General features: G+C 43.9%; 1 protein-coding gene across 6 annotated transcripts in view; it reads left to right on the forward strand.

Moving 5' to 3' along the window:
• Positions 1-26,601, forward strand: part of FER1L5 (fer-1 like family member 5) — a 101,972-nt gene that overhangs the window by 53,657 nt on the left and 21,714 nt on the right. For 5 of the 6 annotated variants that reach the window (XR_014473569.1, XM_083184602.1, XM_083184605.1 and 2 more), the window contains exons 22-39: positions 1,341-1,435; positions 3,564-3,756; positions 6,283-6,429; positions 8,398-8,529; positions 9,423-9,586; positions 9,676-9,790; positions 12,544-12,646; positions 16,039-16,187; positions 16,375-16,545; positions 17,208-17,307; positions 17,400-17,477; positions 18,200-18,375; positions 19,364-19,522; positions 19,634-19,735; positions 19,817-19,978; positions 23,718-23,877; positions 25,535-25,563; positions 26,220-26,261. Coding sequence is in view for 5 of the 6 variants with exons in the window: in XM_083184602.1 (XP_083040728.1) it covers positions 1,341-1,435; positions 3,564-3,756; positions 6,283-6,429; positions 8,398-8,529; positions 9,423-9,586; positions 9,676-9,790; positions 12,544-12,646; positions 16,039-16,187; positions 16,375-16,545; positions 17,208-17,307; positions 17,400-17,477; positions 18,200-18,375; positions 19,364-19,522; positions 19,634-19,735; positions 19,817-19,978; positions 23,718-23,877; positions 25,535-25,563; positions 26,220-26,261 (2,277 nt within the window). In the remaining variant the exon portion in view is untranslated. The remainder of the gene's footprint in view (positions 1-1,340; positions 1,436-3,563; positions 3,757-6,282; positions 6,430-8,397; positions 8,530-9,422; positions 9,587-9,675; positions 9,791-12,543; positions 12,647-16,038; positions 16,188-16,374; positions 16,546-17,207; positions 17,308-17,399; positions 17,478-18,199; positions 18,376-19,363; positions 19,523-19,633; positions 19,736-19,816; positions 19,979-23,717; positions 23,878-25,534; positions 25,564-26,219; positions 26,262-26,601) is intronic. The other variant, XM_083184606.1, reaches the window with a different exon arrangement.

The following is a 26,601-nucleotide window of genomic DNA, read 5'->3' on the forward strand; positions in this document are numbered from 1 at the left end:
TTGCTATGATTTTGTTTATTTTGAATTATGCCCAATATCTCACAGAAGCTTGTCCATACCCCACCTTTCTTGTGTCCTACAATGAACATAGTAAAACTGGATTAAGGGTCTTATTCATAATCACTAATGGGCCTCCAAAAAAACATGTGGAAATGCTATTTCCCATGGTTTAAGTTATTAGGGGAAGCCTAGTATTCAAAAACTGAAAGTTTCCCAGAGCCCTGCTTCTCCCTATGTAAAGGAGGTCCAGGGTTGTGAAGATGGACCTGAGCGGATACCATATCCTCCAACTGTCCCGAATAAGCCGGTACAGTACTGTTTTCTGGCCATTCCTCAGGTCCTCAGACTCCGTGCTTGAATGGGCCCCGGCTGGTGTAAAGCTGAAATCTAAGCCAATGCAGGGGTGCATTGCGGTCTGGGCAGCGTGTGTCGCGTCATGACATCACGCGGCCCACGGAACCGCAGCTCTGTCACTCTGGGGCTGTCCACTGTGCCGTCTCAGATGCCCCTGGCGCATGCGCTTTTTGAATTTGTGGGTGCCACACACAGACAGAGCAGCCTTGACGTGAGGGGATTCTGGAGCGGCCGGGCTGCGCAGCCTCTCAGTGAGTTGTTAATTTCATTTTAAATTATCTCTGTGGTGGGACTACAATTAAACACAGTGCCTTTGGGTTGCTGTGTGGATGTGGAGGGTGGGAGGCATAAAAAAATGCTCAGTACATATTTGAAAAGGGGGTATGACCATGCCCACTTTACCCGTGGTCACGAACCCTTCTCGCATGTGTACCGATTTTTGTCCTTCATATGTTGGAGGTATGGGATACCTCTCCTGCCCAGCGGCTGTGCACAGGTGTAAATCACAGGTCACGCAGCCACATTTGGCTGGTTGGGTACCAATATGTATCAAAACGGAATTGCTCCGGTAATTAGGAATGCACCCCACAACTCGAGGCTAGTCAGTGATTACCAACCTGGGGTACTAGTACCCCTGGGGATACTCTGCAGACCAGTTGGGGGTACTTGAAAGTAATATTGGTAATGGTGGAAGAAGAAGTCTCCAGGTGGTGGAAAAAGTCTCCCATTGCCATGGAGACGAACCACGTTGCATCACTTCTGTTTCCATCTGCAGCATCATCAGCGTCTCCTTGTGCTTTTACCTGACCAGCAATCCACTGGTAGCTACCTGCGCTGCCATCAGACATCAGGGATTATCTGCACAAATGTGCATGCGCAAACCCTATGTGTCTGCCTGCAGAGCTTGATAATGCCATATAAATCAGGTGACTTTGTCATTATCTGTTTGAATAACTGATTTCCTTTTGTGTTGTTCCTTACACCAGGAAAAATGTATTCATTTCCTGCAGAGAGAGAGTTACTCCGGTAGATTGGACAAAAGCTGGAGATGTAGACTACAAGAAGTGAAGACACTGACTGGGTAAATCACGAGACACAGGGAGCCCGGTGTACAGCTGGATGTCTAGCGGCCAAAATGACATTGTCATGTTGTGCATGAAGCTAAATTACTTATTATGGTACTTGTTTCCTAGCACGGCGCCCATCGGGTCCCATCGCATACAGACCCGTTTTTTAAGCTTCAAAGACGTTTCCCTTACAATTAAAAAATCGGTCATATCGCATGCCATTATAATGGCATGCGATGCGATGTGACGTGACCGACCCGATTTTGCCATTGGACCCAATGTTAAATTGTACCTGACACCCGATTTTACATTGGATCCAATGTTAAATGCCCCCCAGACCCGATTTTTTGATTGTATACCCACCCTAATGGTTAATTATATGTCAAATGCCCCCCTATTGTTAACGCCGCGCCACGATGAACGCCAACCCGAAGCGTGGCGAGCGCAGCGGTATGTGTCCCCCACTATCCACGTCGGCGTGGAGTTGATTTTATATAGTGTGGTGAGCGCAGCGAGCCACCGAGCCCGAAGCGTGGTGAGTGGACGCGGAATACCTGTGAAGTAATACGCGGCCGCTCGCCACGCTTCAGGCTCGGTGGCCTTCTGCTTTTGCCACACTGTATAAAATCAACTCCACGCCGACGTGGATAGTGGGGGTATGAAAAGGTCGTAGAGCGCATACTGCCGCCCCTCGCGGGCTCGCCACGCTTCGGGTTGCCGTTCATCGTGGGGTGGTGTTAACAATGAGGGGGCATTTGACATATAATTAACCATTAGGGTGGGTATACAATTAAAAATGGGGTCTGGGGGGCATTTAACATTGGGTCCAACGTAAAATCGGGTCTCAGGGACCATTTAACATTGGATCCAATGTAAAAATCGGGTCGGTAGTGTCGCATCACATGCGATGCGACCGATTTTTCAGACCCGATGGCATACAATTAAAGTCAGTGGCGCCGTGCTAGGAAACAAGTACCCTTATTATAATCTATATTGTGAAGGAGGCAGCTGGAGATGGAAGGAGTGAGAGAGAGACACTGGGGCAGATGTATTAAGCCTGGTGAAGAGATAAAGTAAAAGGTAATAACACACACCAGCCGATCAGCTATGTTTGAAAAATGACAGGTGCATTATCACCTTCCACTTTATCTCCACTTTATATTTGCACCAGGATTAATACATCTGCCCCCATGGGAGGTGGAGGAATTGAGACAGAGAGAGACAATGGGAGGTGGTGGAAGTTAGAGAGACAATGGGAGACAGAAGACCAGCTCATTCTGTAAAATGCAGGAATATTTTGCACATTTTCTCTGTGTGTACAGAGGAAAGATTAATTAGCCAATGGCCTTAACAATATATATCCATATCCATGAGATGTAGACACACGGTGCGGTTCAGGTTTGCACTTTACATGTACTTTAGATTCAGACTACCTTGCAATTAGGCATCGGCATTGAATCTGCATCAAATGTGGCTAAACACTGTGCGATACAGATTGTGATGTTTACATGTAATAAAACTGGCTACACCATATTGAGTCTTTCCTCCTGTTTATGCTCCCTATCTGGGCTGGTCCTCTATGAAACTGAGGGAAAGAGTGTACATCAGGATGGAATGATGGCCATTTGAATGGAAGTACCTTTTCATTTCTCTATTGTATATTTGAATACGTATTGATCACATATCAGTCAAATTGTTGGTGCCATACGATCTATACTACCCCCTGTTGACAAATGCCTGGTATGGATGAAGCATTGAGAAAATGTATTCAAAGAGCATAGCCAGATTAGATAAGTGGAGGGTTAATTAGAAAGTCCAGAGGCCAGGAGATTAACCTACAGAATCTACCAGGTACAGGTACAGTACCTACCGGGACCTGGAGCAAACCACACTGAAGCATCTTCCGGGTAAGTTAACACAATGATCTGCCCAGGAATGTCCGGTGGAGACAGAATACAGTATATAGTGTGCTTGGTTATAGGTGCAGCTGCAGGTGTAAAGGCACTGCTTTATCTCCAGCCATTCTGGAATGTACACCACAAACAACGAAAAGAAATATAGGGTCCTGCAACTGTGCTGTGGAGAAAGGGATTTTATAGTGACTCAAAATTCAGCTACTGTATGTTGTCTTCTAACCCCCAGATGGGCATGTTCTGCCCTGGAAAGCATTCACAGCAGCACCACTCTGGACCAGGAGCTGAAATCAAAGCGCAAGTTCTTCTTACAAGACATGGTGCATTCCATTGAAGGCCTTTTGAGAAAAAAGAACCCAGGAGTTGAGCTGCTCACTCAGCTAGACGATTGGCTGCAAAGACTGACTGACATAACCTATGAGGTAAGTTCAGGTATAGGTATAAAGTTTAGCATTTTTTTTACTTCTTGTTATATCTTAAGGTGAGTACACACGGGTGCAATTTCATGTAAAATCGCTGGGAATATGGTCGCCAGCTGCGCGCTCCCGTGTGCCCTGCCTAAGGGTCGCTGGTCGCAGGAGTATGCTCCTGCAACCAGCGGCTTTCCCCGGCGATCGCTGTGCCGGGAGGTCAGCGCCGGGGAGATCAGCGTTGATCTCCCCAGCCCTGTGCCGCTGCTCCCTCCTCCCATCAAAGTGACAGCGTCTGCTGCTGCTGTGCTCCCCCTCCGCCCCGTAGCAGTGTCTCCTTTTCATCGCTGATGAAAAGGAGACACTGAGCAATATGATTGCTGGGGATATATTGCTAGCAATATATCCCCAGCAATCATATTACCCCGTGTATACACAGCATAACAGGAGGAGATCCACATACAAAAAAAGGCATGTTATATATTAATTAGGTACCAGGTAGTAGTGTATGTGTTCATGTTATCAGTTACTGCTGATTATACATACTCCTGTAGTATATGCAATCTCTGGGTCATATCCCAGTTGTAGGACTGCTAAGCCTCATGAGGCCATTGGCCATATGCTAGGGAAGGCCACACACTTCTCTCTCCTCTGTTATCATACAGTAAAGTGGTTAAACTGGCATGGTCATAGTCTCTAAGGAGTAGTGGATTTCATTTATCCATTTGGTCTATTCTATGTACAGTATATTCAGGCCCATATTTCCCACAAGGCAGCCCAGCTGCCCGCCTAGGGCCTTGTGGTTCTCCAGGGACCACTGGCTGGGCTCCATGCAATCTGGCCCATCCATGATCCATCACAAAGCCTGGCTTCCAGTTAATTGTTTTGCAGAGGGTCAGTAACGGGACTCAGATCAGCATTAATATCACTAATACTAAGCTCTGTTACTTTGCCTCTGCAAAATGTTCTCAGAGGAGCACTGTGTGACTCATGACGCCATGCAGACCCGCACAGAACTTCTAGAGTGCCACTGTCTTCTGTGCATTGGAGGCAGGGGCGTAACTAACTATTTAGTGCCCCCCCGCCGCACGTTTATTCAGCGCCCCCCTTCTTTCCCGCGGTCTGCGTCTTGTCTCACTGTCGGGAGCTGCCTGACCGTCACGGTCCCGGCCGGCTCCTGCTGCTACAATGAAAACTGACTCTTAGAAAATGGCTGCCCCCATACTGCAGACAGAAAACTGTCTGCAGTATGGGGGCAGCCATTTTCTAATTGTCAGTTTTCATTGCAGCAGGAGCCGGCCGGGACCGTGACGGTCAGGCAGGTCCCGGCAGAGAGCTGGGCGAGACGCAGACTGCGTGTAACTATAGCCCCGCAGCCCCCCGGCGGCGCCCCGAATTTCTCTGCGCCCCCCCGCCACCGCGGGGGCTGCGGAGCTATAGTTACGCCACTGATTGGAGGCTCTGCAGCCAGCCACAGCCTTGGTACAACACAGCAGTGTAATGTAATGGGCACCTTACTAGTATTCATAAGCAGGTCATCACAGCAGCTGGTATAATATACAGTGGGCGGTATTCAATTGTTTTCCACCAGCATTTCCGGGCTGCCGGACAGGAGCTCCATCTTACTGGGACGTGGGAGCGTCTCACGCGCTCGTGCGTCCCAGTCAGCATGGCAGCGAGGAGTGGATTCCCTGCCCTTCTCTGCTTCAGGGAGACAGGAAGCGGGCTGGGGGAAGGAGAGCAGCGGAGGGCGGCAGTGGGCTCCAACAGAACGGGGCGCTCTAGCATCTCGTACGCGCGTTCCCCCTTCTGGCGGATGGCAAACAGCAGCGATTGGTGATTCTATCTCCAGGAGCAGCTCCATTGAGTGCTGCTCCATCTGTACTGCTAGTTCATGCATGATAATGTACAACATTAATAATAGCAATGCACTCACATTCCTGTGCAGTAAAATGTAAAATATGTAGAGTCTGGAACCTGATTCTGGCCATATATCAGAAGGACCTGCTCACATTTATGATTGTGTCCAGATTTTCCTTCAAGTTCCAGACTCATGAATTGGTGGTTTTTGGACACACGTGTACTCACAATGGGCACACAATCCAACGTACAATCTAATTGCCGCATACGACCTGTCATCCCACAATCAATTTTATGCTCCTAAACGTCTTAAAAACTGGCACTCAAATGACGCCGGTTGTTTGAGCCTTTGAACGGCAATGCAATCTGCTCCCAATCATGACTGATATCAGACGTGCAGCACGTCTGATTAGCTGACCAACCATTCGACCCAATGGAACCGCGTATTGCACGATTGTGCACAGAACATGCATACAATCCATTGTACAACCCCTCGAGATTGTACACTTGGGTAAAATCTTGTTCTTGTGTGTGGGGGCCTTTAGAGAGAAGGGGTCCCCAGGTAGCGGGGCCCACCATGGTTTTAATGCCCCATAACAGCAGGCTTGTTCATCACTTTGTTCAAGAGATTAAAGTGTGTTAAGATACAAATATATTGTCCAATGTTTTTCACTGCAGCCTCAAATCAGCCTGCCAGATGTAATAATATGGATGCTATACCAAGACAGACGTGTGGCTTATGCACGAGTGTGCCCGGCTGACATACTGTATGGAGATACGGGCATGGGTATCCACTGTGGACAGTTACAGACCATTGTCTTCAAGGTTGGACACTTTTAAGTACAAACAACCAGTATTATTCCTATAATTGATGCTATCTGTATATATTATCACCATATTGATTGGAAATTATTTATCAGAATCCACACAACACATAGGCCTGAAGTTGAAGTGTTTACCAGTGTGGAGATGGGATATGTAAAACTTATAAAATAAAATAACCCCTCCACCTACAATACTGTTTTCAACTCAGTGGCGGATTTTATCTGCAGCCCTCCAGGCAATATCCGCTACCTCAGATCATCGTCAGTGCAGCCAGATGCAGTCCATAACTGTGCTGGCTAAGGGCTCTTCCAATGGATGGGGGAGAACCAGATGATTCTCTTTTTTATTTACTGCACTTAGCTCCACCTCCCAACACCCATAAAGCCCCACCCCAGCTTCTGATTGGGGCATAAACCCGTCAGTAAGACAATGCCATTGGATGGTGCAACCATGGATGATCATCCATGAAATAGTTTGTAGCCATTGTTGATAATTAATTTTAGATAGTGACCATCGATGGTAAACATTCCAATGGCAATCCCTAGACTAGTAGTAACTTCCTATTGAAGTCCTACCTGTCAGTCACAGACACTGCAGGCAGTCCCATTGGCAGGAGTATAGTAGTGTCCATTAATCACATTACACTGCAATGTGGTGTCCGTTAATCACATTATGCTGCACAGTAGTGTCTGGTATTCACATTACACCGCACAGTAGTGTCCATTATTCACATTACACCGCACAGTAGTACCCCTTCTTCTCGATACACAGCACAGTAATGTCCCTTATACATGTTACACAGCAGAGTAGTGTCCATTATTCACGTTACACAACACAGTATTGTCTGTTATTCACGTAACACTGCACAGTAGTGTACATTATTCACGTTACACCACACAGTAGTGTCCATGGTTCACGTTACACAGCACAAAATGACCATTATTCACTTTACACCACACATTACATCATACAGTAGTATTCTTTGTACACGTTATACAGCACAGTAGTGTCCATTATTCACATTACACAGCACAGTAGTGTCTGTTATTCACAATACACAGCACAGAAGTATCTGTTATTCATGTTACACCGCACAGTAGTACCCTTATAACACTACACAGTAGTGCCCATTATGCACATTACACCACAGTAGATCTTGTCCTCCTCATTTCTATTCATTTGCATTTCTCCTTCTCATTCCTCATCATACCCCAACAGCTGCTACTGTAGATCATCATCATTCGTCCTCATTATTCCAACTCCTCATTGCTCCTCCTCCTCCTCCTCATCATCATCAATGTTCCTCACTCATAGACATCATTCCTTCTCCTCCTCTTTATCCCCCCCCCTTCCCCAGCTGCTGTAAATCATCAACTTTCCTCCTCATCATTGCTCCTTTTCCTTCTCATCATTCTTTCTTCCACAAGCACCATCCTTCCATTGGAAGCTGCTGTGCTGCTTACAGTGCCTTCCCTGTTGCTCTGGGCCACAAAGTGCCCACTGGGCGGACTAGATGGGCCAAATGGTCCTGGTCTTCTGTCAAATTCTATGTTTCTATGGGAGCCATGATGTCTCTCAAGGAGATGATGTGGATGACAGGGGAGCTGGGAGGGGTGGAGCACATGGGCAGGCAGTTGCAGCACTGCCCACTGTAATGTATGTAGTGCTACATATATTACAGCGGTAGGTGGATGAAATCACGAGTGGCGGGGAAGAATGCTGATTACGAGATAAATGCCTGAAGATCCTTCATCCAGTTTATTTTCCCAGGGGATTGCATGGATATATAAAATCAATTACAAATAATATTAAGTTAAATTAATTATTGTTTTATATATGTATTTATGTTTACATCTGTGAGCACTTGTGTCATTTCCTTATAAGGTCAGGAGGGGTTTAGAAAACATGTCATCTTGCCATATCCATTGCTGTAGCTTGTGATGTCATCCTTTAATTTCTCCTTTGAAGCATTTCCCTGCAGAGGAGAAGGTATTCACTGCACCTGTGCAACTCCGACTGAGACTATGGCTGAGCTTAATGTCCGATGCCAGGAAGATGAATGCATTTTTTCCAGGAATCTTCTTTATGTGTGCAGAAACTGTAAGCACATTTATAATCTTGAACTAGTTATAAAGTATACGGGGGGGGGGGGGGGGTTTATAAAGTATAATTTGTTTTCACACCCTAGCTAAGCATAAGCAGACTGTGGCTCTACAGTGTTGTGGACCTGTACGTTCCACTTCTCCTGATAGCCATATATGCCCACGGTTTTATAAGACGCATCATAATAGCACATGTAAGTAGTAGCAGAGGTGTCTACATATAGGTAATAGCAGAGGTGTCACCAGTTATGGCGACTCCCGGTGCGCACTCTGCATTGTCACTCCTCCAAGAAAAGGGGGTGTGGCCTAATGGGAAGGGGGCCTCGCAGGGAGCATTCCTGGAGATGCTGGCTGCCCTCAGAGACAGTGTGGCCACGTTGGTATCACCCCTTTTGAGTGATGTCACTTGGTATTAGGATGTCTGGGCGCTTGTAACTAGACAGTTTTTTCCTTCTCCCAGAAAAAATATATAGTGTAATATTGCAATGAACAAAAAACACAATCCCCAAGTAGTGAATGATTTTTGAATCATACTCGAAGGGTCTACATGAAGGTAGACAAAACCGTTTAAGGGAGAGACATTCCAGTCACCACTGAATCATTTTGCAGATCATCCAATACTCCAATAAACTCGGCGTATGGAATAAAACAAATAAAATAGTGTAATACTATTTTAATACAATAATTTAAAAACAAACAGTACAATATGTGAAACAGAGGACTCTGACTATAAACCTTGGCCCACAAAAAATGCAGACCAAGTTAGCATGATATTAATCCAACAGGCGTCCCTGGAATGATGGGTGTAGATGGATAAAGTCCCACAGGTCCATAAAGGATGGTAAGTTTGGCAGCAGTTCCCTGCTTACCTGTCATATGATCTTTTCTCAGTATGAAAACCAGGCCAAATTGCTGGGGAGTTGGAGCACCAAGGCACTAGGGTCCCACCCACCATATTCTGATATCACTGGGAAGCTTAAAGTTTCACGTGAAGGATTTCAACCACCAGAAGACTGGTGCTGGCATGGGGAGTGGTATGTGGAGCTGCACGGCAGGTAAAACATGGAGTCTTGCCATGATATAGATAGCCATAGTTCATAGTAATGCAAGTACCCAACAGGCAAAACATATGTTTATTTAACAGAGTTCTACTGGACAAAGACATCAGTTGCTGGGAAGTAGTGGAGGAAGTGTATGAGAATGAGACCCGCACACCAGCAGGAACTTGGAACCCAGATGTTGTCCCTTATACCTCAGTTGTGAGTGTGTGTGGGGGGGGGGGGGAGCTATACAATGTACTCTATGTAGACAAAAGTGATTGGAAATTGACAGCAAATATATCAATTAAATATTATTGATGACAGTACTTTATAGCTGTATCACGTGCATTGATGATTGCAGATACCTTCCTTGGCAAACTGTCCATAAGTTCCTGGACAACAGCAGATGGTATGTTTTGCCAGTCTGCCTTACCCTTTGAGTGCCAACAACTCTGTGAGATGTCGGCTAAAAATGCCAGTGTCACTCACATTTGTTATATAAATTCAAATAAAAAATGTTGTGTAAAAATAGATTATATTTCCTAAATAATGTAAACATCACAAGTCATTATGATAAATACAAATGTTTGCTTGGCAATTTATACACCTATTTTGACTAATTCACTTGATACTCAAAGTACAGTGACCGACTGTGACCTTGAAAAAGGTCAAATCGACCTAGAACACAACCATCTCTCCAAGTTGTCCCAGATCTTCTCCATGGGGCTAAGAGCTGGCTAGTTCAATCAGGGTTATCGATTTTTTTGTACATCAGTCCAGCATCGCCCTGGAAACATACAGGTGGCATTGTCATCCCAATAAAAACATTTGCTATTTCCATAGAACTGCCACAACATAGGGAGCATAGCCAGAACTTTATGGGCCCCTTAGCAACATCTTAAAGGAGCCCCTGTCTCACTGCTTCAAGAGAGACACCTCTAGGCAGTAGTTAGTTTTATTCCCAATAAAAAGTGCTCTTGTTCTTTTTTTGTACCATAGTAGTGCTTTAGTTAATGTAGGGTGTGGATTATAGTGCTAGGTTTACAGCGCTAGCTTCAGCCCAAAAAAGCGGGAAAGAGGTCGACAGAAGCAAAATGTTGACATGGAATGGTCGCTGCACAAAAAGGTTGACATCAAATTTTTGAATTTTTTTTAGTATGACTTTGATTTCAGCATGTGGACCACCAATTATTGTACTGCATCCCCACGCTTGCTTAATTCACCATGCTTTGAGACACTTTACTTTTCCTAGTCAGGATCAACGTGGATGCTAAAGTATGGAAAAGTAGAAAGTAAAAAAAAAGAAAGAAAGACCTATTGAGTGTCGACCTAGATACTGTTGACATATCACCCGGATCCTGTTATTGTTATGCCCCATAGTAGTGCCGTAGTTTATTTTATGAACCACAGTAGTGTCCTAGTTCATGTTACGTCAGATTGTAGACACATTAGGCAACACAGTAACCCCAAATCACATTATAACATTTAGTGTCCCCAGTTCATACTATGCCACATTATCGTATCCACCGTTCATATTATGCCACACTACACTGCCTTCATTTTATATTATGCTTCATTACAGTGCTCCAGTTCATATTATGTAACATTATAATGTCTTTCAGTTAATTTTATACCATATTTCAATGAGAAGATCCAGGGGCCTAACTAGATATAATGTAGGCCCCCAAGGCAAATGTTTGTAAGGACTCTTATGTACTGTAGCTCCCAATGGTGGAGAAATTATGTACCACATGTTACTTTGACAGTAAATGTGGGCCCCTCTTAGCTTTGAGGCCCAAAGCAGGTTCACTCCTTGCACCTATGGTAACTATACCCTGGAGCACAGAGTTATTGCTAGGGTGTGGTACAGGGGTCCGACAGTCGGGATCCCGACAGTCATTAGCCCGACGTCGGGATCCCGACCATCTGGACCCAGACAGCATGGTGAGCGCAACTAAGCCAGTTGTGCGCTCGCCATGCACGGGCACGGTGGCTCGCTAAGCGAGCCACCTATTCTATTCTCCCTCTATGGAAACAAGGGAAAATAGCGGACGCCCGTCGGGAACCCGGCTGTCTATGTTTTGACAATCGGGATCCCGACGTCGGGTAAATGCCTGTCGGGATCCCGACTGTCGGAACCCCGTTTGGCACCCTTATTGCTATACTTCTCAGAGTTTATGTGATTATAGATTACAGCTTGTGGACCCATGCTAAACCAGCTGAAACCGCACCACAGCATAATATCACCGCTGTAAATGCTGGCATCAAAAGGTTCTCCTGGCAATCGGCAAACCCAAACATGTCCATGTGATCTAAAAAGTTTTTATGGTGATTCATCACTCCATATAATCACCACCATAGTCTTACTGTCCAGTTTTTGCACTCTTTAAACCATTGTAAGCTCTGGGTTTTGTTCTTCTTTGCAATTAGAGGTTTATGAGCAGCTTCGTGCCTATAATATCCAAAACCATGGTCCTCCCTTCGCAGTGTACTTATAAAAACCAACTCGTTATTGGCCATTTGGAACTTGTGTGCAGTGGTATGCATGGGACTAACCATGTTTTTTCACAGCTTTTATAGCACTCTCTCGTCCCAAGGTTGCAACTTTGGGGTCTCCCAGGGTGAGGTGCATTCCTGCAATGACCATTCCATGCATTTATGAAAAAGACACATTGGATTTAGTGGCCTTCCTACCATTGGCAATGCTTATCACATGCATACCTCCGATCGAGCAGCCTGCGATGATCCCCTTTTAAAACTTTGTTGGATCCTTCCGGCAAGCCATTTATTATGAAAATGATTTGATCAGTGCCAACTACCCATTTTATACCTTCACGAACACGGGTCAGCTGCAGGAGCACACCATTTGGCTTGTGCGGGGGAGTCTAATCACTTTTGTCCACATAGTATACTATTGTCTTTGTGTCAACTATTCCCTGTTCCTGGCTTAGTTCTCACACACTTTTGCACAGAGCGGAGCCAAACACCCGTCCATGGATGAGACAGTGTGTCCTGAGGGCTGGCACTTTGTAGAAGCCTGGAAAGTGGAGCACAGTGATGGTGTAGATTGCTTGGGTAAGTCCATTGTTTTATAAAACGTTTGTTAATAAAAAATGTAAAACAATTACTGTGTATCACCGGGGAACATTGGAACAGTGTCTGTACATGATGCCTCCAGGAACATGTACACTAAGAACATAATGATTCCTCCTTCAGAGCATATGCTCCAGGTGGGACTCTAGCTAACATGTATTACCCTTGTACAGGGCTTAAAGTGGTCCTCGAGAGGTGGTGGAACTCACTCCCCCACCACCACCATGTGTCTCTCCAGCGCCATCCCTCCTTGCGTCTTCCAGTGTCATCGGTCCCTCCATCTCTCCAGCACCATCCCTCCATACAGGGGCATATTAGAGACTAAAAATGGCCCTGTAAAATTTCTGGAAGTGGTCTCATGTAGGTGGCACCAAAGCAACAATGGGCGGGGCCAGAATACAGTAGGCAGGATTACTACATCAGTGACAGGCAAGGCTAAAGCATTGGCGATATATACCGCTGCTCAGTCTATTTCTACTTGTGATACTGAACGTGTGGGGTCACGCATCGCTATCGCAAGCCCCCTTAACACTGTGCGATTTTGACTTTCCTTACAATTTGGACTATAGGCAAAAATGTAGGGCATGCGGAAGGGGCGTTGCACATTACACCACACACACTGCGCCAGGTAGAGCCCCATAGAAACACTGCACCAGAATTATGCACACTGTTATGCCCTGTGGAAGTCGAAATTGCATCTCTACCCCATTAAGGTATTACGACCGCCCTCTGCCCAATTCCAGTACGACATTTGCGTCTTATTAGCTTAAACATAACTACCAAGGTCGGACGTGAAACATTAATGGTAAATTCATAATGATATGTCCCCTTTTGTCTCTTTATGTTTGTGTGTAGTTTTGATTTAACTTGTTACAATTACCGTCAACAGTCGCAAAGGTCAGTATAGTGAAACAATCACTATACATGACCTTAGAGATATATAGTCTGTGTTATCTCCTGATTCAACATTTGAAGACACTAAAACAAAGGAACAATAAACTATGATCCAGTAGAAACCGGTTTTCCCCTTTTCCCCAAGACAAAAGACTGCATGGCTCAGACGATACTCTCATGAACAGGAAGACGTCCCCGTGAAGCTGAGAGCCAATGAAGAGTTGCCCAAGCCCCTTTCCTTTACCCAATGACCATCCTGTTCAAACCCACACCCCTTTGCTTTAAAAGCCTAAACCCGGGATCGCTGAGCTCACATATGTGATCTAGCCAGAACACATTCCCAAGAGCTTGGGGGATTCTTATCCGATCGTGGTCTCTGCTTCCTCTTGACGGTAATTGCTATTCCTTATACTGCTAGTTCTTGTGTGTTAGCGGTACCTGCATTTATACCCATTGTAGTAATGTCTCTATTCCATGTATAAGCTGTACTGTACTATTCTATAGTTTATATATATATATATATATTTTTTTTTTTTACACTGTATCCCCCTGAGTCTACTTCAGACTTCAATATATAAGGCACAGGGTCGGATCCCTGATCTCCACATAACCAATGTCTGCGTGTATTATTTCTTTATCATGGTATCAGCATTTTAGATGCAACATCAGCTTTAACCATAAGCAATTTGTATATTGATTGGTATAGTTAGTGTATCAATGGTAAACCTAAAGTTATAAAGATATATTCATTGCCTAAACTCTCATTGAGAGACTCATACGCTGATGCATTTGAATAGCATGTTTAAATAGCTGTGCGGCTGCATTGGTCATACAGCATATAAAGTGTAAAGGCTTATTTCTTATATAGCAGTGAAAAGGTTAATCTTGTAAGGAATCTGTACAATAGAGTCAGCAGCTTCTAGTCATATGCTAATGTGTTTTTCAACCATTCCCACTGTTACCTCAGTGAATGGAGAAGCTCTGCTCTGTATCGGGCTGTAGTTGCCAGGGGTAACCTGTTGCATGGTTAAGCAGGTGACGAATACAGTGTAACTACTACATTATCTACTGGTTTATTAAAATATAGGTTTTAATAGCCCATTACACATTGGCGCTTATTCTGGTTCACTCACAAAGGCAAATTCCTTCTCAAATAGACAAAACCAGGTGCACTGCAGGTGGGGCATATACACTGCAATATAGATATCAGTTTGAAGTCCAAACCCCACCCAAATCTAATTCTCTCTGCACAAGTTACATCTGCCCCACCTGCAGTGCACATGGTTGTGTCCATTTGAGAAGGAATTTACCTTTGCGAGTGAACCAGAATAAGGGCCATGGTCACACAAGGCAATGCACATTACATATTATACCACACATCGTAATGACCACTACATATTTTGCCACACACCGTAATGCCTATTACATATTATACTATACACCGTAATGCCTAATAAATATTATACTATACACCGTAATGCCTTTTACATATTATACAACACACCGTAATACCTATTACATATTGGAGAATATTCTGGTTGATTCGCTCGTATGAGAATTTGCATTCTTGCGAGTTAACCAGATCACACTTTGCGAAAGTCGGTAAACCGGCCCACTGTGTACATTCACACTGCATTTTACATAAACATCCATTCGCAGCCTGCGGGGGAACACCCACATTATGATGTGGAACATGAACGCATAGTAAAGGTTGCTCAGAGCAACCTTAGATCTGCGTGCACATTCTGAGGGAATAGGGCAGGCAGCTGACATCTGGGGATGTCAACTGCCCGCCCCCCGCACCCACGTCATCTGTCCATTAGCATGAGGAATGCCCAATAAAAGCTGGGTGTTCCCATATGCTAATGAACTGGCCCTCCATTTGCAAGGATGGTTGCAAGCACCCAGCGACCAATTTGTTCGCCGTGGCCACACGCATCCAGCACATGCGCAGAAATGTCCATTATGCCACACACCATAATTCCCATTACATATTATACAACAAACAGAAATGCCTATTACATATATGCAACACACCATAATGCATATTACATATGCCACACACCCTAATGCCTGTTACATATTATGGCACATAATTGCCGCTTACCTACATGCTCGTTACCAGGAGTTACATTCTCGTTGTCAGGAATGGCATGCTTGTTGCCAGGGGTTTCTTGCTCGATGCCAGGAGTTACATGATCATTGCCAGGAGTTACATCTTCTTACCTGGTGTGTGTGTGTGTGTTTGTGTGTGTGTGTGTGTGGGTGGGGGGGGGTTACAAGGCGGGGCTAAATGACAATTGATACATATGCTATTAATAGTTCTTCAGGCTTTTGTCTCTCTTTGTCCAGTTTCTTTTAGTTTATTTTTAGTCAATATCAAGCTTCCATGTTAAAATACGGTTATTGTTTGTTTCCTGACATATGATTTACATTTTTTCCTCTTCTGATTTTTTTTAATCCCTTTTTTGTATGAAAAGGGTGGGAATATGGTTCTGGGCCCAGCACACCTTGGGTTGCGGAAGAGAAGACAGACCACACTCTTCGTAGGAGGCACTGGAAATGCAAAAGACAGCGGAATGTCAGCTCACAAATCTCTGACTCTAATGTCACTTCCCTCTTAGACCCGGTAGGTCCAGCTGCTATTGATGATTTCCATGAGTGTTTGATATTTATTAGCAGTTATATATATATATATATATATATATATATATATATATATATATATATATATATATATATATATATATATATATATATAGTAGAGTCCACAGTGCTGAATATTACTGCCTGACTTACTCTGGCTTTGTCTGCAGCATTCAGAAACAGCAGACCTCTCACGCTGGGAATATGCCCCAGCAGCTGAGTGGAAGTTTCACCTGAAACAGAATCCTAATGACATCTTCAGGAGAAGCTGCTGGAGAAGAGTAATGGTTCCCTCAGACCAGTCCATGTCATCTGTCATATTTTCACTAGAAGGATCAAGTGTAAGATGCCAAATTTTCTCATTTTGGGGCTTTGAACAGAAGTCAATTTTGCAACTGGACCTTGCATTATATATGGGCCATTCTGAGTTATACGCATCTCCACTTGTGACTGGAGGGGCAGAGGTGGCTGGTAATGGGGTGTTAGCACACAGGAGAGTGCTAGGAGAGTTTTAGGCAATGCAGAGTTAGGTGCAGCCAACAATACAGCAGATTTCAGAACTGATCTGGTGTGAGCAGCGGTACCACTGCACTGATACTGATGATGGCTATAAGACCAAGCATACGTATAGGAGTGTTGCAGTGGTGTAGAGGTATACTGACTTACACACGGGCTCCGTGCACTCCGTATCAGGCCCTTATTTGCTGGTACTGCATTCTTATTCCCTTTTTGTGTAAGGCCCAGTTCACAGGCACATCAGAGGTGGAGCTACCATTGATGCAGCAGGTGCATTGCACTGGGGCCCCTGAGAAATAAGGGGCCACTTCTGCCACCCACTACTGTGTGGCATATGGTGTACTAGGGTTGGGGTGGTGAGTGTGGCCCAAATTATATTTTTGCACCTGGGCCAAAAAATCACAAGTTCTGCCACAGGGGCACAGCATATTGAATATCTGCCCTGTACTGTACACACCATGTCACTCCACTGCTGTTTCTCTCTCAGGAGTTAGATGTAGACAAGCTCAACAGTAACAAAGAGACAAAAGATGCACCCAAAGGAGACCTTAGACATAACAGCCCTCTCATATACTGCCTGTGCCCAGGTAAGTGTATGTACATAGATAAATAGGGCTATAGAACATAGTTAAAATGTGTAGTTTAATGAATGATGTTACTATTATATGTTCCCTTCCAGGTCCCACGTATTACCAGCTTCGCTGTTACTTATTCAGTGTCCGAGGTCTTCCCTCCGCAGGTGGAGGCAGCTCTTCAGGTCAGGGAGGGTAGTACATGTAATGGGGTTTTCATTAATCACTATTCCTCACTTGCCATAGACATTTAACTTCAGAGTTGTGACTATAAAAATGATTAGAATACTGAAAAGAAGATATTTCTCATATATTCTTTGTATTTTTTATATAGTTTAAATAGTCATAGATCGTATATGTTAGTGTGAGAGGAAAGGCTTTGCGTACAAAACTGAAATATATTGGAAATCAACTGTGCTGCAGGGCCAATGTGATACGTCTGTCAATCAGAGACATATTGGGGTACACACCTGCTGATGCACCCATGATACAATTGGCCAGTGTCTACCCAGCTTAAGTGTGTGAAGCATTGTTGGGATCTCAATGTAATGGGACAATGCTGTAGGTCTAAACTAATTAGAATATTAATACAAATGACACAAAATCTACACATACATAATAAATATCACTTACTGCTTTTGTTACGGCTCCTAGAGTCTTCCCTCTTCTTTCAGCTTTTCAATGCCTCCTTTGGGGGGGGGGGGTGGAGCTTCACACTGAGAGGGAGGGAGAGGGGGAGCCAATGTTCTGTGTCTGGCTTCTAGCATGCACCATCAGCACTAGCCGGGCTAGTTGGTGACACACACTCACATTGGCGCTATGGAAACTATGTGGCGCCTTTAAAAAGAAAAGATAATAATAATAAATATTACAGCCAAATTTTTTGTATCAATGTCTGTCTTTTTAGATCTGTACGCCCAGGTGTGCTTTCTACAATACAGTCAGCACTCTGAGGTCTTCCGTAGCTCTACTGTGTGGGACCAGACACTTCTGTTCTGTGATATAATCATCTATGGTGAGCCCCAGTCTGTGTTGGAGGAGCCCCCCTGTGTCACCATGGAGATTTTTAAAAAGGCTCTTCGGGTAATTAATTCATTATTATGGGAGTTAGAACAATATATTATGAACAGCTGTAACTTTCCAAAAAAACAACACATTTTATACTATCAGGTGGCCTCCAGGTTAGTTTAGGTATATAAGTGGATATTTCTAAAAAATGATTGCTTAGTTGGTAGATCAGCCTGATCATTTTTATGTTAAGGGCTCAATCCATTTAGCAAAAGTAAACTCCGTTCATTAAACTCACATGCATTGCACAAGAATTGTAAAATCCAATTTGCAGTGCCTTTTTGCAGTACCTGTGGAGGTTTCCACAAAACTATTTGCAAAAAGTACATTAAAAAGTGACAACTGATACCACCAAAACATGACAACTGATAATACCACTTTTCCACCAAAAACCCAGGTCAGACTTGGGTTTCTGGATACTGTTCCATACCAGGTCAGACCCCGTTTACACTGCACCTTAGCACCATTATTCCAGGGTCAACCCCATTTACACTGAACCCTTGTCTGCCATGCGTGTCACTCACAGGCACTCCATTGAAGAGGACCACTGCATGCACAGCCAATCGTCAGCTATGAAAAGAAGTATGCCCATGCTCGGTTTTTCTCATATTGTGCCTGTGTGCAGTGTGAAAGGTGCTGATCCAGGAATAACCCAGATCGGTGCCATGGTGGAAATGGGGCTGTCATGGGTCTGACCCTGTTTGGAACTGTGTTCCGGACCTTGAGTCAAACACAGGACTCAGTGGAAAAGTGATAGAAGGTTGCATTGGTTCTCACCCTCATTTACCAGGTCTGTCTGTGGGAACAGGTGAGATAATTACTGACCTATCAGAATCGATGAACTCACCTGTGCATGATTACAGAATTCCACAATTGGAAGTACTTGACGTTGGATATATATTTGCCACAATGTGCTGTGGCTGAGGAAAACCAGGTGAAATGCAGACTTAAATGTAAAAGTTCTTAATGTAAATTATTTTAACAGCTGTATTTGTGTTCCTAGGGCAAAGATGAATTCCTGGGTAATTGTTTATGCCGTCCCATTGTACATATTCATGTTGACACACGCATACCCCCACGTCTGAAGTGGCGCCCTATCAAAAGGGGAAAGATGTCATCTGTAAAGGTGCTGGTGGCCTTTGAGCTTCTATTGGATGAAAAGGTAAAATCCTTCCTCCTACTCACCACCCAACCAATTAGCATATTGCCTGGTACTTCTGTAATCACAGCTGGGCATTTCCTCTTGTCACAAAGTATTTTTATCCTTCATTAGAATGGAAATTTAGATTCAATTCCACCTCTGCCAACAAATGAAAATGGAAACTTTAATGTACCAGAGGGGATTCGCCCAACGCTCCAGCCCATGAATATTGAGGTATGTATAATGTATCAGATAAAATACCAAAAAAAGATGTCTGACACAGCAGATACAACTATTTCCTGTGTTTTCTGGTAGATTCTTGCATGGGGCATCCGTAACATGAAGACCTTCCAGCTTATGAGTGTGCAGAGTCCCAGCTTGTTGGTGGAGTGTAGTGGGAAGTGTATTCAGACGGGCCGCATTTATGACTTCAAGAGGAACCCCAACTTCCCTACCGAGATTCTGCATTTGTTAGTGGTAAGGTTCTGCTTGAGATTGTATGAGGTGCGATTGGTTCTGTCTGTCGGCCTGATTCATGTTTGTAAGTAAAACATAAAGCAAGTAACTGGGCAAAACTATGCAACATTTGCAGATGGGGCAGATGTAACATGGGCACCATGTGCCTTTGTATATTAGCTGGGATATCTTTGCACTTGCTATAGTAAAGAAGTAAAACAGAGAGTGTACCATGTGACTCCAGGGGACATAGCAAATGGAATGTAGATGTTAAAAAAAAAATAGTGTCTGTTTTTTGATTGTAACTGTTTCTACTCCATACAAAATCATACTTTTAGATTTGGGTGGTGGTAACAAGTAATTTTCTGACATAGAAAATATTAATATTTATTTGAATCTATTTAATATTTATTAATATAAAAGATTTTGACTTGATTTGGGATCAATGAATGGTCTGTCTCTCCTGAAAAACATTATACATTTTTGCTTGGGTGCAGTGACTATAATGGTGGCTTTGCTAATGGCTGCACTGTGGTTTTTATGTGGGTGCATTTGCACTTTATAGAGCTATGTGTACCTGGCCGATATCACACGCGACAGGTCCCTGCATCGGCAGGTGCATACACACTTGGTGATACAGGGGGCGAAGTAGCGATGTGGGTGTGGCATGCAGATTGGGTGTAAACACTCTATATATCATCTAGTGATTTGGAATTCATCGTGATAAGGTGTAGACCATTCTACCTGCCCCTGGAGTTCGCTGTGGTCTTTGTAGCTGCAGTATACATTCCGCCCCAGGCCAGTGTTTCTATAGCACTGGACTCCTTGTTCGATGTTATCTCCAAATGACTGTCTGCCCATCCGGAGTGTGCCTTCATTGTTGCCGGTGACTTTAATCAGGCTAATCTAAAGTTGGTACTCCCAAAATTTGTTAAAAATGTGAGCGTCCCGACACGTGGCAACAACATCTTGGACCATTGTGTATACAAACATCAGAGACGCTTACAAGACTATTTTGTGTCCTCATATTGGGCAGTCGGACCACTCTTCGTTATTCCTAGTCCCAAAATATCTACCAGTGTTTAAGAAGTCTAGGCCAGTTATTAAGAATGTTACGGTCTGGCCTGAGGGGGCTTTGTTGAGTCTGCAGGGGTGTCTGGAATGCACAAATTGGGACCTATTTGTTCAGGAGGCAATTCGTGGTTCTAGCATTGATGTAGACTCACTGGCTTCCATGGTGTTGATGTACCTCAAATTTTGTATAGAGGGTGCTACTAGGGAAAAGAGAATACGTTTATTTTCTAATGAGAAGCCATGGATGAACAGTGAGGTTCGTTCCCTGTTAAAATCAAGAGATGGGGCATTTAAATCTAAAGACACAGCAGCATATACAGTTGCCCGTTCTAATCTGAAGAGGGGCATCCGGTTGGCAAAAAAGGCCTATTTGGCAAAAATAGAAGGCCATTTTAAAGAATCTGGGGATGCTAGAGCAATGTGGCAGGGAATTAAACATATTACAAACGGCAGTGGTTCCAATCCTGGTTTATGTAAATCTAATGGGCCTTCTGCGGATAAGTTAAATCAATTTTATGCCAGGTTTGAGGAGGAGAATTTGATTCCTGCAGTTAAAATCCTTAAGCGGTCAGATTTCCCATTGGAATTATCAGCATCGGAAGTCAGGTTGTGCCTACAGCAAACTAATGTTAGGAAAGCCCCTGGCCCAGATGGCATTCCAGGCAGGGTCTTATGTGCCTGAGCTGACCAATTAGCAGGAATTTTTACGAAGATTTTTAATTTATCACTAGCATATTGTGTTGTTCCACAATGTTTTAAAGTCACTACAATTATTCCTGTCCCTAAATCGGCGGGAGTATCTTGTTTGAACGACTTCCGCCCGATTGCCCTCACTTCCTTAGTTATGAAGTGTTTTGAGAGAGTGGTCATGTATCACCTAAAGGGTGTCATCCCGGCGGAATTTGATTGTTATCAGTTTGCGTATAGGTCAAATAGATCCCCCGAGGATGCTGCTCTTACTGTCCTTCATAGGATTCTCTGTCATTTAGAAACTAAATACTCCTATGTTAGATTAATATTTGTGGACTATAGCTCTGCTTTTAATACTGTTGTGCCTGCGGTATGGATCGAGAAGCTTCGGGAGATAGGTTAAAATCCTCCCATCTGTGACTGGCTGTTGGACTTTTTGACGAATCGTCAGTTAGGGCGGGTTCTTCTTCCTCATCAGAACTTGTCCTAAACATAGGTTTCCCTCAAGGGTGTGTTCTGAGTCCTTTTTAGTACTCTTTGTACACTTCAGATTGTTTTTCAAATTCAGAGTCCAACCTCATTGTCAAATTTGCTGACGATACTACAGTGGTGGGTTTGATCAGTGGGGGAAAGGAAGATAGCTATAGGTCAGAGGTGCAGCAATTCATTGAATGGGGTGAGGTTAATAACCTACTCCTAAATGGTAAAAAGACTAAGGAGGTGGTTATTGACTTTAGAAGATCGAGAAGGTCGACTATCAACCCGTTGGTGTTAAATGGTGAAGAGGTGGAGAGGGTTACTAATACTAAATTTTTGGGTATTACGTTTTCGGAAGATCTGTCCTGGTCCACACATACCGCAATGACACTTGGAAACGCCTTTTTTTTCTGCAAAGATTACGGGCAGCTGGCCTATCTAGGCCTATACTTATGAACTTTTACTGCTGCGTAATCGAAAGTCGGTTGATTTATGCCATTGCGGTATGGTATGGAAATTCTAAGTGCTCTGATCGGAGATACCTAGACAGGATAGTTAGCGCCGCTGAAAAGCGAAGGCTAAAAAAATTATTCTAGACCCTAGTCATCCCTGCTATTCTCTTTTCTCCCTGTTGCCCTCTGGGAAACGTTACAGGTGCTTGAGTTGCCATGCTAGTCGGTTGCGGAACAGTTTGTTCCCATCTGTTATTTTGTGTTTGAGTTGTGGTATATGAATTGTGAGTATTTCTTTCTTCTCTTCTTTTCTTCCTTGTGAATTTCACTTTACATTTTTTTAATGTTGTAGTGACAATAAATTGTTATTATTATTATTATTATTATTATTATTAATATTATTATTATAATAGTGTGTACCAGTCTTAAGAGCCTTAGGGGAAATGTATCAAACCTTCTAAAGTGGTCACGTTGCATTGTTTTCTATTCAGCTATATTTTCGCTGTCATTTTATGAACCGCACTAGATAAATGATAGCTAGATTTTTCTGATTGGTTGCTGCTGGCAACACCTCCACTTGTCCTGTTTAGTATTATTTATTTATTTGCAGTTTCTTAAATAGCGCAGCATATTCCATTGCGCTTTACAATTAGAAACAGTGATAAAACAAACTGGGTAGTAACAGACTGACATAGAGGTAGAAGGGCCCTGCTCGCAAGCTTACAATCTATAGGGATAATAGGAGGGTTACATAAGGATAGGATTCCATAGCATGGCAGTCCCACCAGATTATTAGGTTTGATAAATATTAATATTATTTTTCTCATTTCATTTTTTTTTCCATGGAAACATATCTAACCCATCGGGTGAAATTTAATAGGATGAGAGATTCTGAAAGTGAGCGATTTGGTAAGAACTCTCTAGGTTTTTTTTTTTTTTTTTTAAACGGCAATAATTTACACTTCAAATTCATTGCCGCTTTAAAAAAACTGGAGATTTCTTACCAAATCTCTCAATTTCTGAATCTCTCATCCTATTAAATTTCACCCATCTTTTCTTTCCTGAAGGACCTCCCAGGAGAAGAGCACTATCTGCCCCCCATCGTACTTAAAGTCCTTGATAACCGGCCATTTGGCTATTCACCCGTTGTTGGCATCTATACGGTCAGAGACTTGAAGCCATACTTCATTCATCCTGCAAAACTTCAAGCTGTTCCACCCACACAAGGTGATGTTGTTGTTAGGGAACCTTGTGACTTTATTAAGGCTGATTACAGGATACATGAAGTAATAATATTGGGGATATATGTTTGGATTCTCTCTTGTTACAGCAGCTAATTACTTTGAATCATTGTTCATTACTCTCTCTCCATTTCACCATCAGCAGCTGCATGTTATTTCATAATATGATTTTAGGCGGATCATGGTGAATAAATTACTGTCATTTACAACTAAAACCCGAGTGCTCGGATAACTTGGCGATAAATCACTCTAAACATACTGTATGATTAAAAATACCTGCTTGTCAATATTCTGTCAACACTAATAATTAAGCACAATAGAAAGGGGGTAGGGTGGTAACCTGTGCGCACTATTTTACTCTAGGAATATCTGCAGCCCTCTGTTGCCAAATATAAGAGTAACACCGACTCCATATCCACATAATATTTAAAACAACACTTAATAAAATGCTGCAATCATGTACTCATAAGCCCACGTACACACTGGGCAATTCTAGCCAGAATCACCAGGTATATGGTCCCTGACGTAACTGTAGACAGGATGATCACTAGAGTGACCCAATTTAGGTCAACATGCATTGGATTGATCACTGAAGGTCGACAGGGCTTAGATCGACATGGCTTAGGCTGACAGGGTTGGAAGGTCGACACAAGCATTTAGGTCGGCAATGGCAATGTTGACAGTCAAAAGGTCGACATTCCAAAAGGTCTACCTTCCAACCCTGCCGACCTTAGCCATGTCGACCTATTTCAGGTATTGACCTAAGCCCTTTCAACCTTTAGTGGTCGACCCAATGCACGTCGACCTAAGAAGGCTCAACCGTATGACTGTATCCCATACAATACATTGATCATCCACTGATCGCTATATTGTGCATTGAGCATCCCATTGGCTGCCAGGAAGAGCATCTGAACTGACCAGAAACAATATAAAGAGCATTCTAATGACTGCAATACAGTACTGACAGTATTCTAGTGACAGCTATACTGTACATAGTGCATCCAGCTAGCACAGAACAATACAGAGAGCATCCAGATGATATGTGAATTTTTAAGGATAAAATCACCAGCCCATGAATTCATGATGCTTATATGTTCTGCTATGGTGGTACCAGAATTCCCAGCACTGTCTGTCTGACTAGATATGCTGGGACTTGTAGTCTCGAGGTGCTGTCTGTTCCCAGTGTCTTCTCAGCACGTATTGTACTCATCCGCTCGACTCCCAAATTCTGGCTATATTTTCTTGAGAGTAAACCAACATCCTGGATCAACTTCCGGTGAATCTTGTCATTAGGCCCTGCTGTGTGCTGTGTAATGCTGTGGTTGCAGCTTTGTGTATTGTTGGTGGTGCTTAAATAGGCAAACTGCATTTGGGTATTAAATAACTTTGCTTGGCCTACACATAGTGGGATATAGCCCTGATGTTGATACACTCCTTAACTGGTTGTGAGTCTCTGGACAGGAATCCCATAGTGTCAGTACCAGATGACAGCAGATGATAATACCCATATGCTATCATTAGCTTCAGAACACATTATTTTGTTACAAAAGCCTAAATTCTATGTTGAATATTTTAGATGGGAGTAACCGGTACCTTTTCAAAGAATATTTACTACCATTCTAAGTCTCTTTATTTTTTCACAGAGCTTCCAGCTGGTTTAAACTCACCTCAGGTCAGAACTTGCTCATATACAGTACAAAATATCTGTCGGTAACATGGGCCCTTATTCTGAATCGTGCGGTACGGCCCGCGTGCGGCCGTACCGCCGATGTTTTCAGTCTGCACATGCGCAGAGGTCAATCTGCGCATGTGCAGCCCAATTCGCCGCAGACGTAGTTCGTCCGCCGCAAAGGGGGCGTATAGGGGCGTGAGGGGCTTCATACCCTCATTTCCCTATGCATACGCCCCGCGTTTCATGGGCGTTCCAATGCAAACGCGGGGCGTATGCATGCTAATGAGGGTATGACGCCAGTGATGGGGGCGGAAAGCTGACGTCGCCGGATGTCAGCTCTCAGCCCCCATACAAGCTATCACACGGACGATTGTCCGTGTGGTCTCAGCTTGCGGGACCTGGTGGGGCGTGCGGCCCTGCCTTCGATGGTCGCCGACCATCGAATGCAGGGGGCAGCTCCCACCATGGTGGAGGCGTACGCCCCACCATTTTCTTGCGGATCGCCAGCCGTCCGTGTACGGACGGCCGTGGCGATCCGTATCGTGGGCGGGGATTGGTTTGTGCGGCCGGAGCACCGTGTGCGGCTCCGGCCGCACAGATCTGAATAAGGGCCATGGCCTCCTGCTTTCCTTATCCTTATTTTACCTATTTTGTAGGCCATCAAGGCAAATGTCCAGAAAATTCAGCAATCTCTAGAGGTAAAGAACTCGAGTCATACATCTTTGTGTACAGTAGTCTAGTTATTTTTCTATCCTCACAAATTGTGTGGTAGGGCTTGAAAGAAACATACATGCTCCATTCATTAAATTCAAAGCCCATCCCCTTTATATCTCCATCTAAAAAAAAAACCCTTTTTCTATTTCATCTACTTTGGGGCAATGAATGACTAGGGTGTATCTAGTTAGAGCCATAAATAGAGGATATGGGCTCGGGTTTTGGGGGCATGGTCAAATCTAGAAGGCACCCCTGCAGAAGTTGCTCTTTAAGGGGCACAGTTACTATGTAATATTTGCAGCTAATTCCTCCAAAACACCCATT

This window comes from Crinia signifera, chromosome 4 (assembly GCF_055691185.1).
Source record: "Crinia signifera chromosome 4, ASM5569118v1, whole genome shotgun sequence".
Taxonomy (NCBI): domain Eukaryota; kingdom Metazoa; phylum Chordata; class Amphibia; order Anura; family Myobatrachidae; genus Crinia; species Crinia signifera.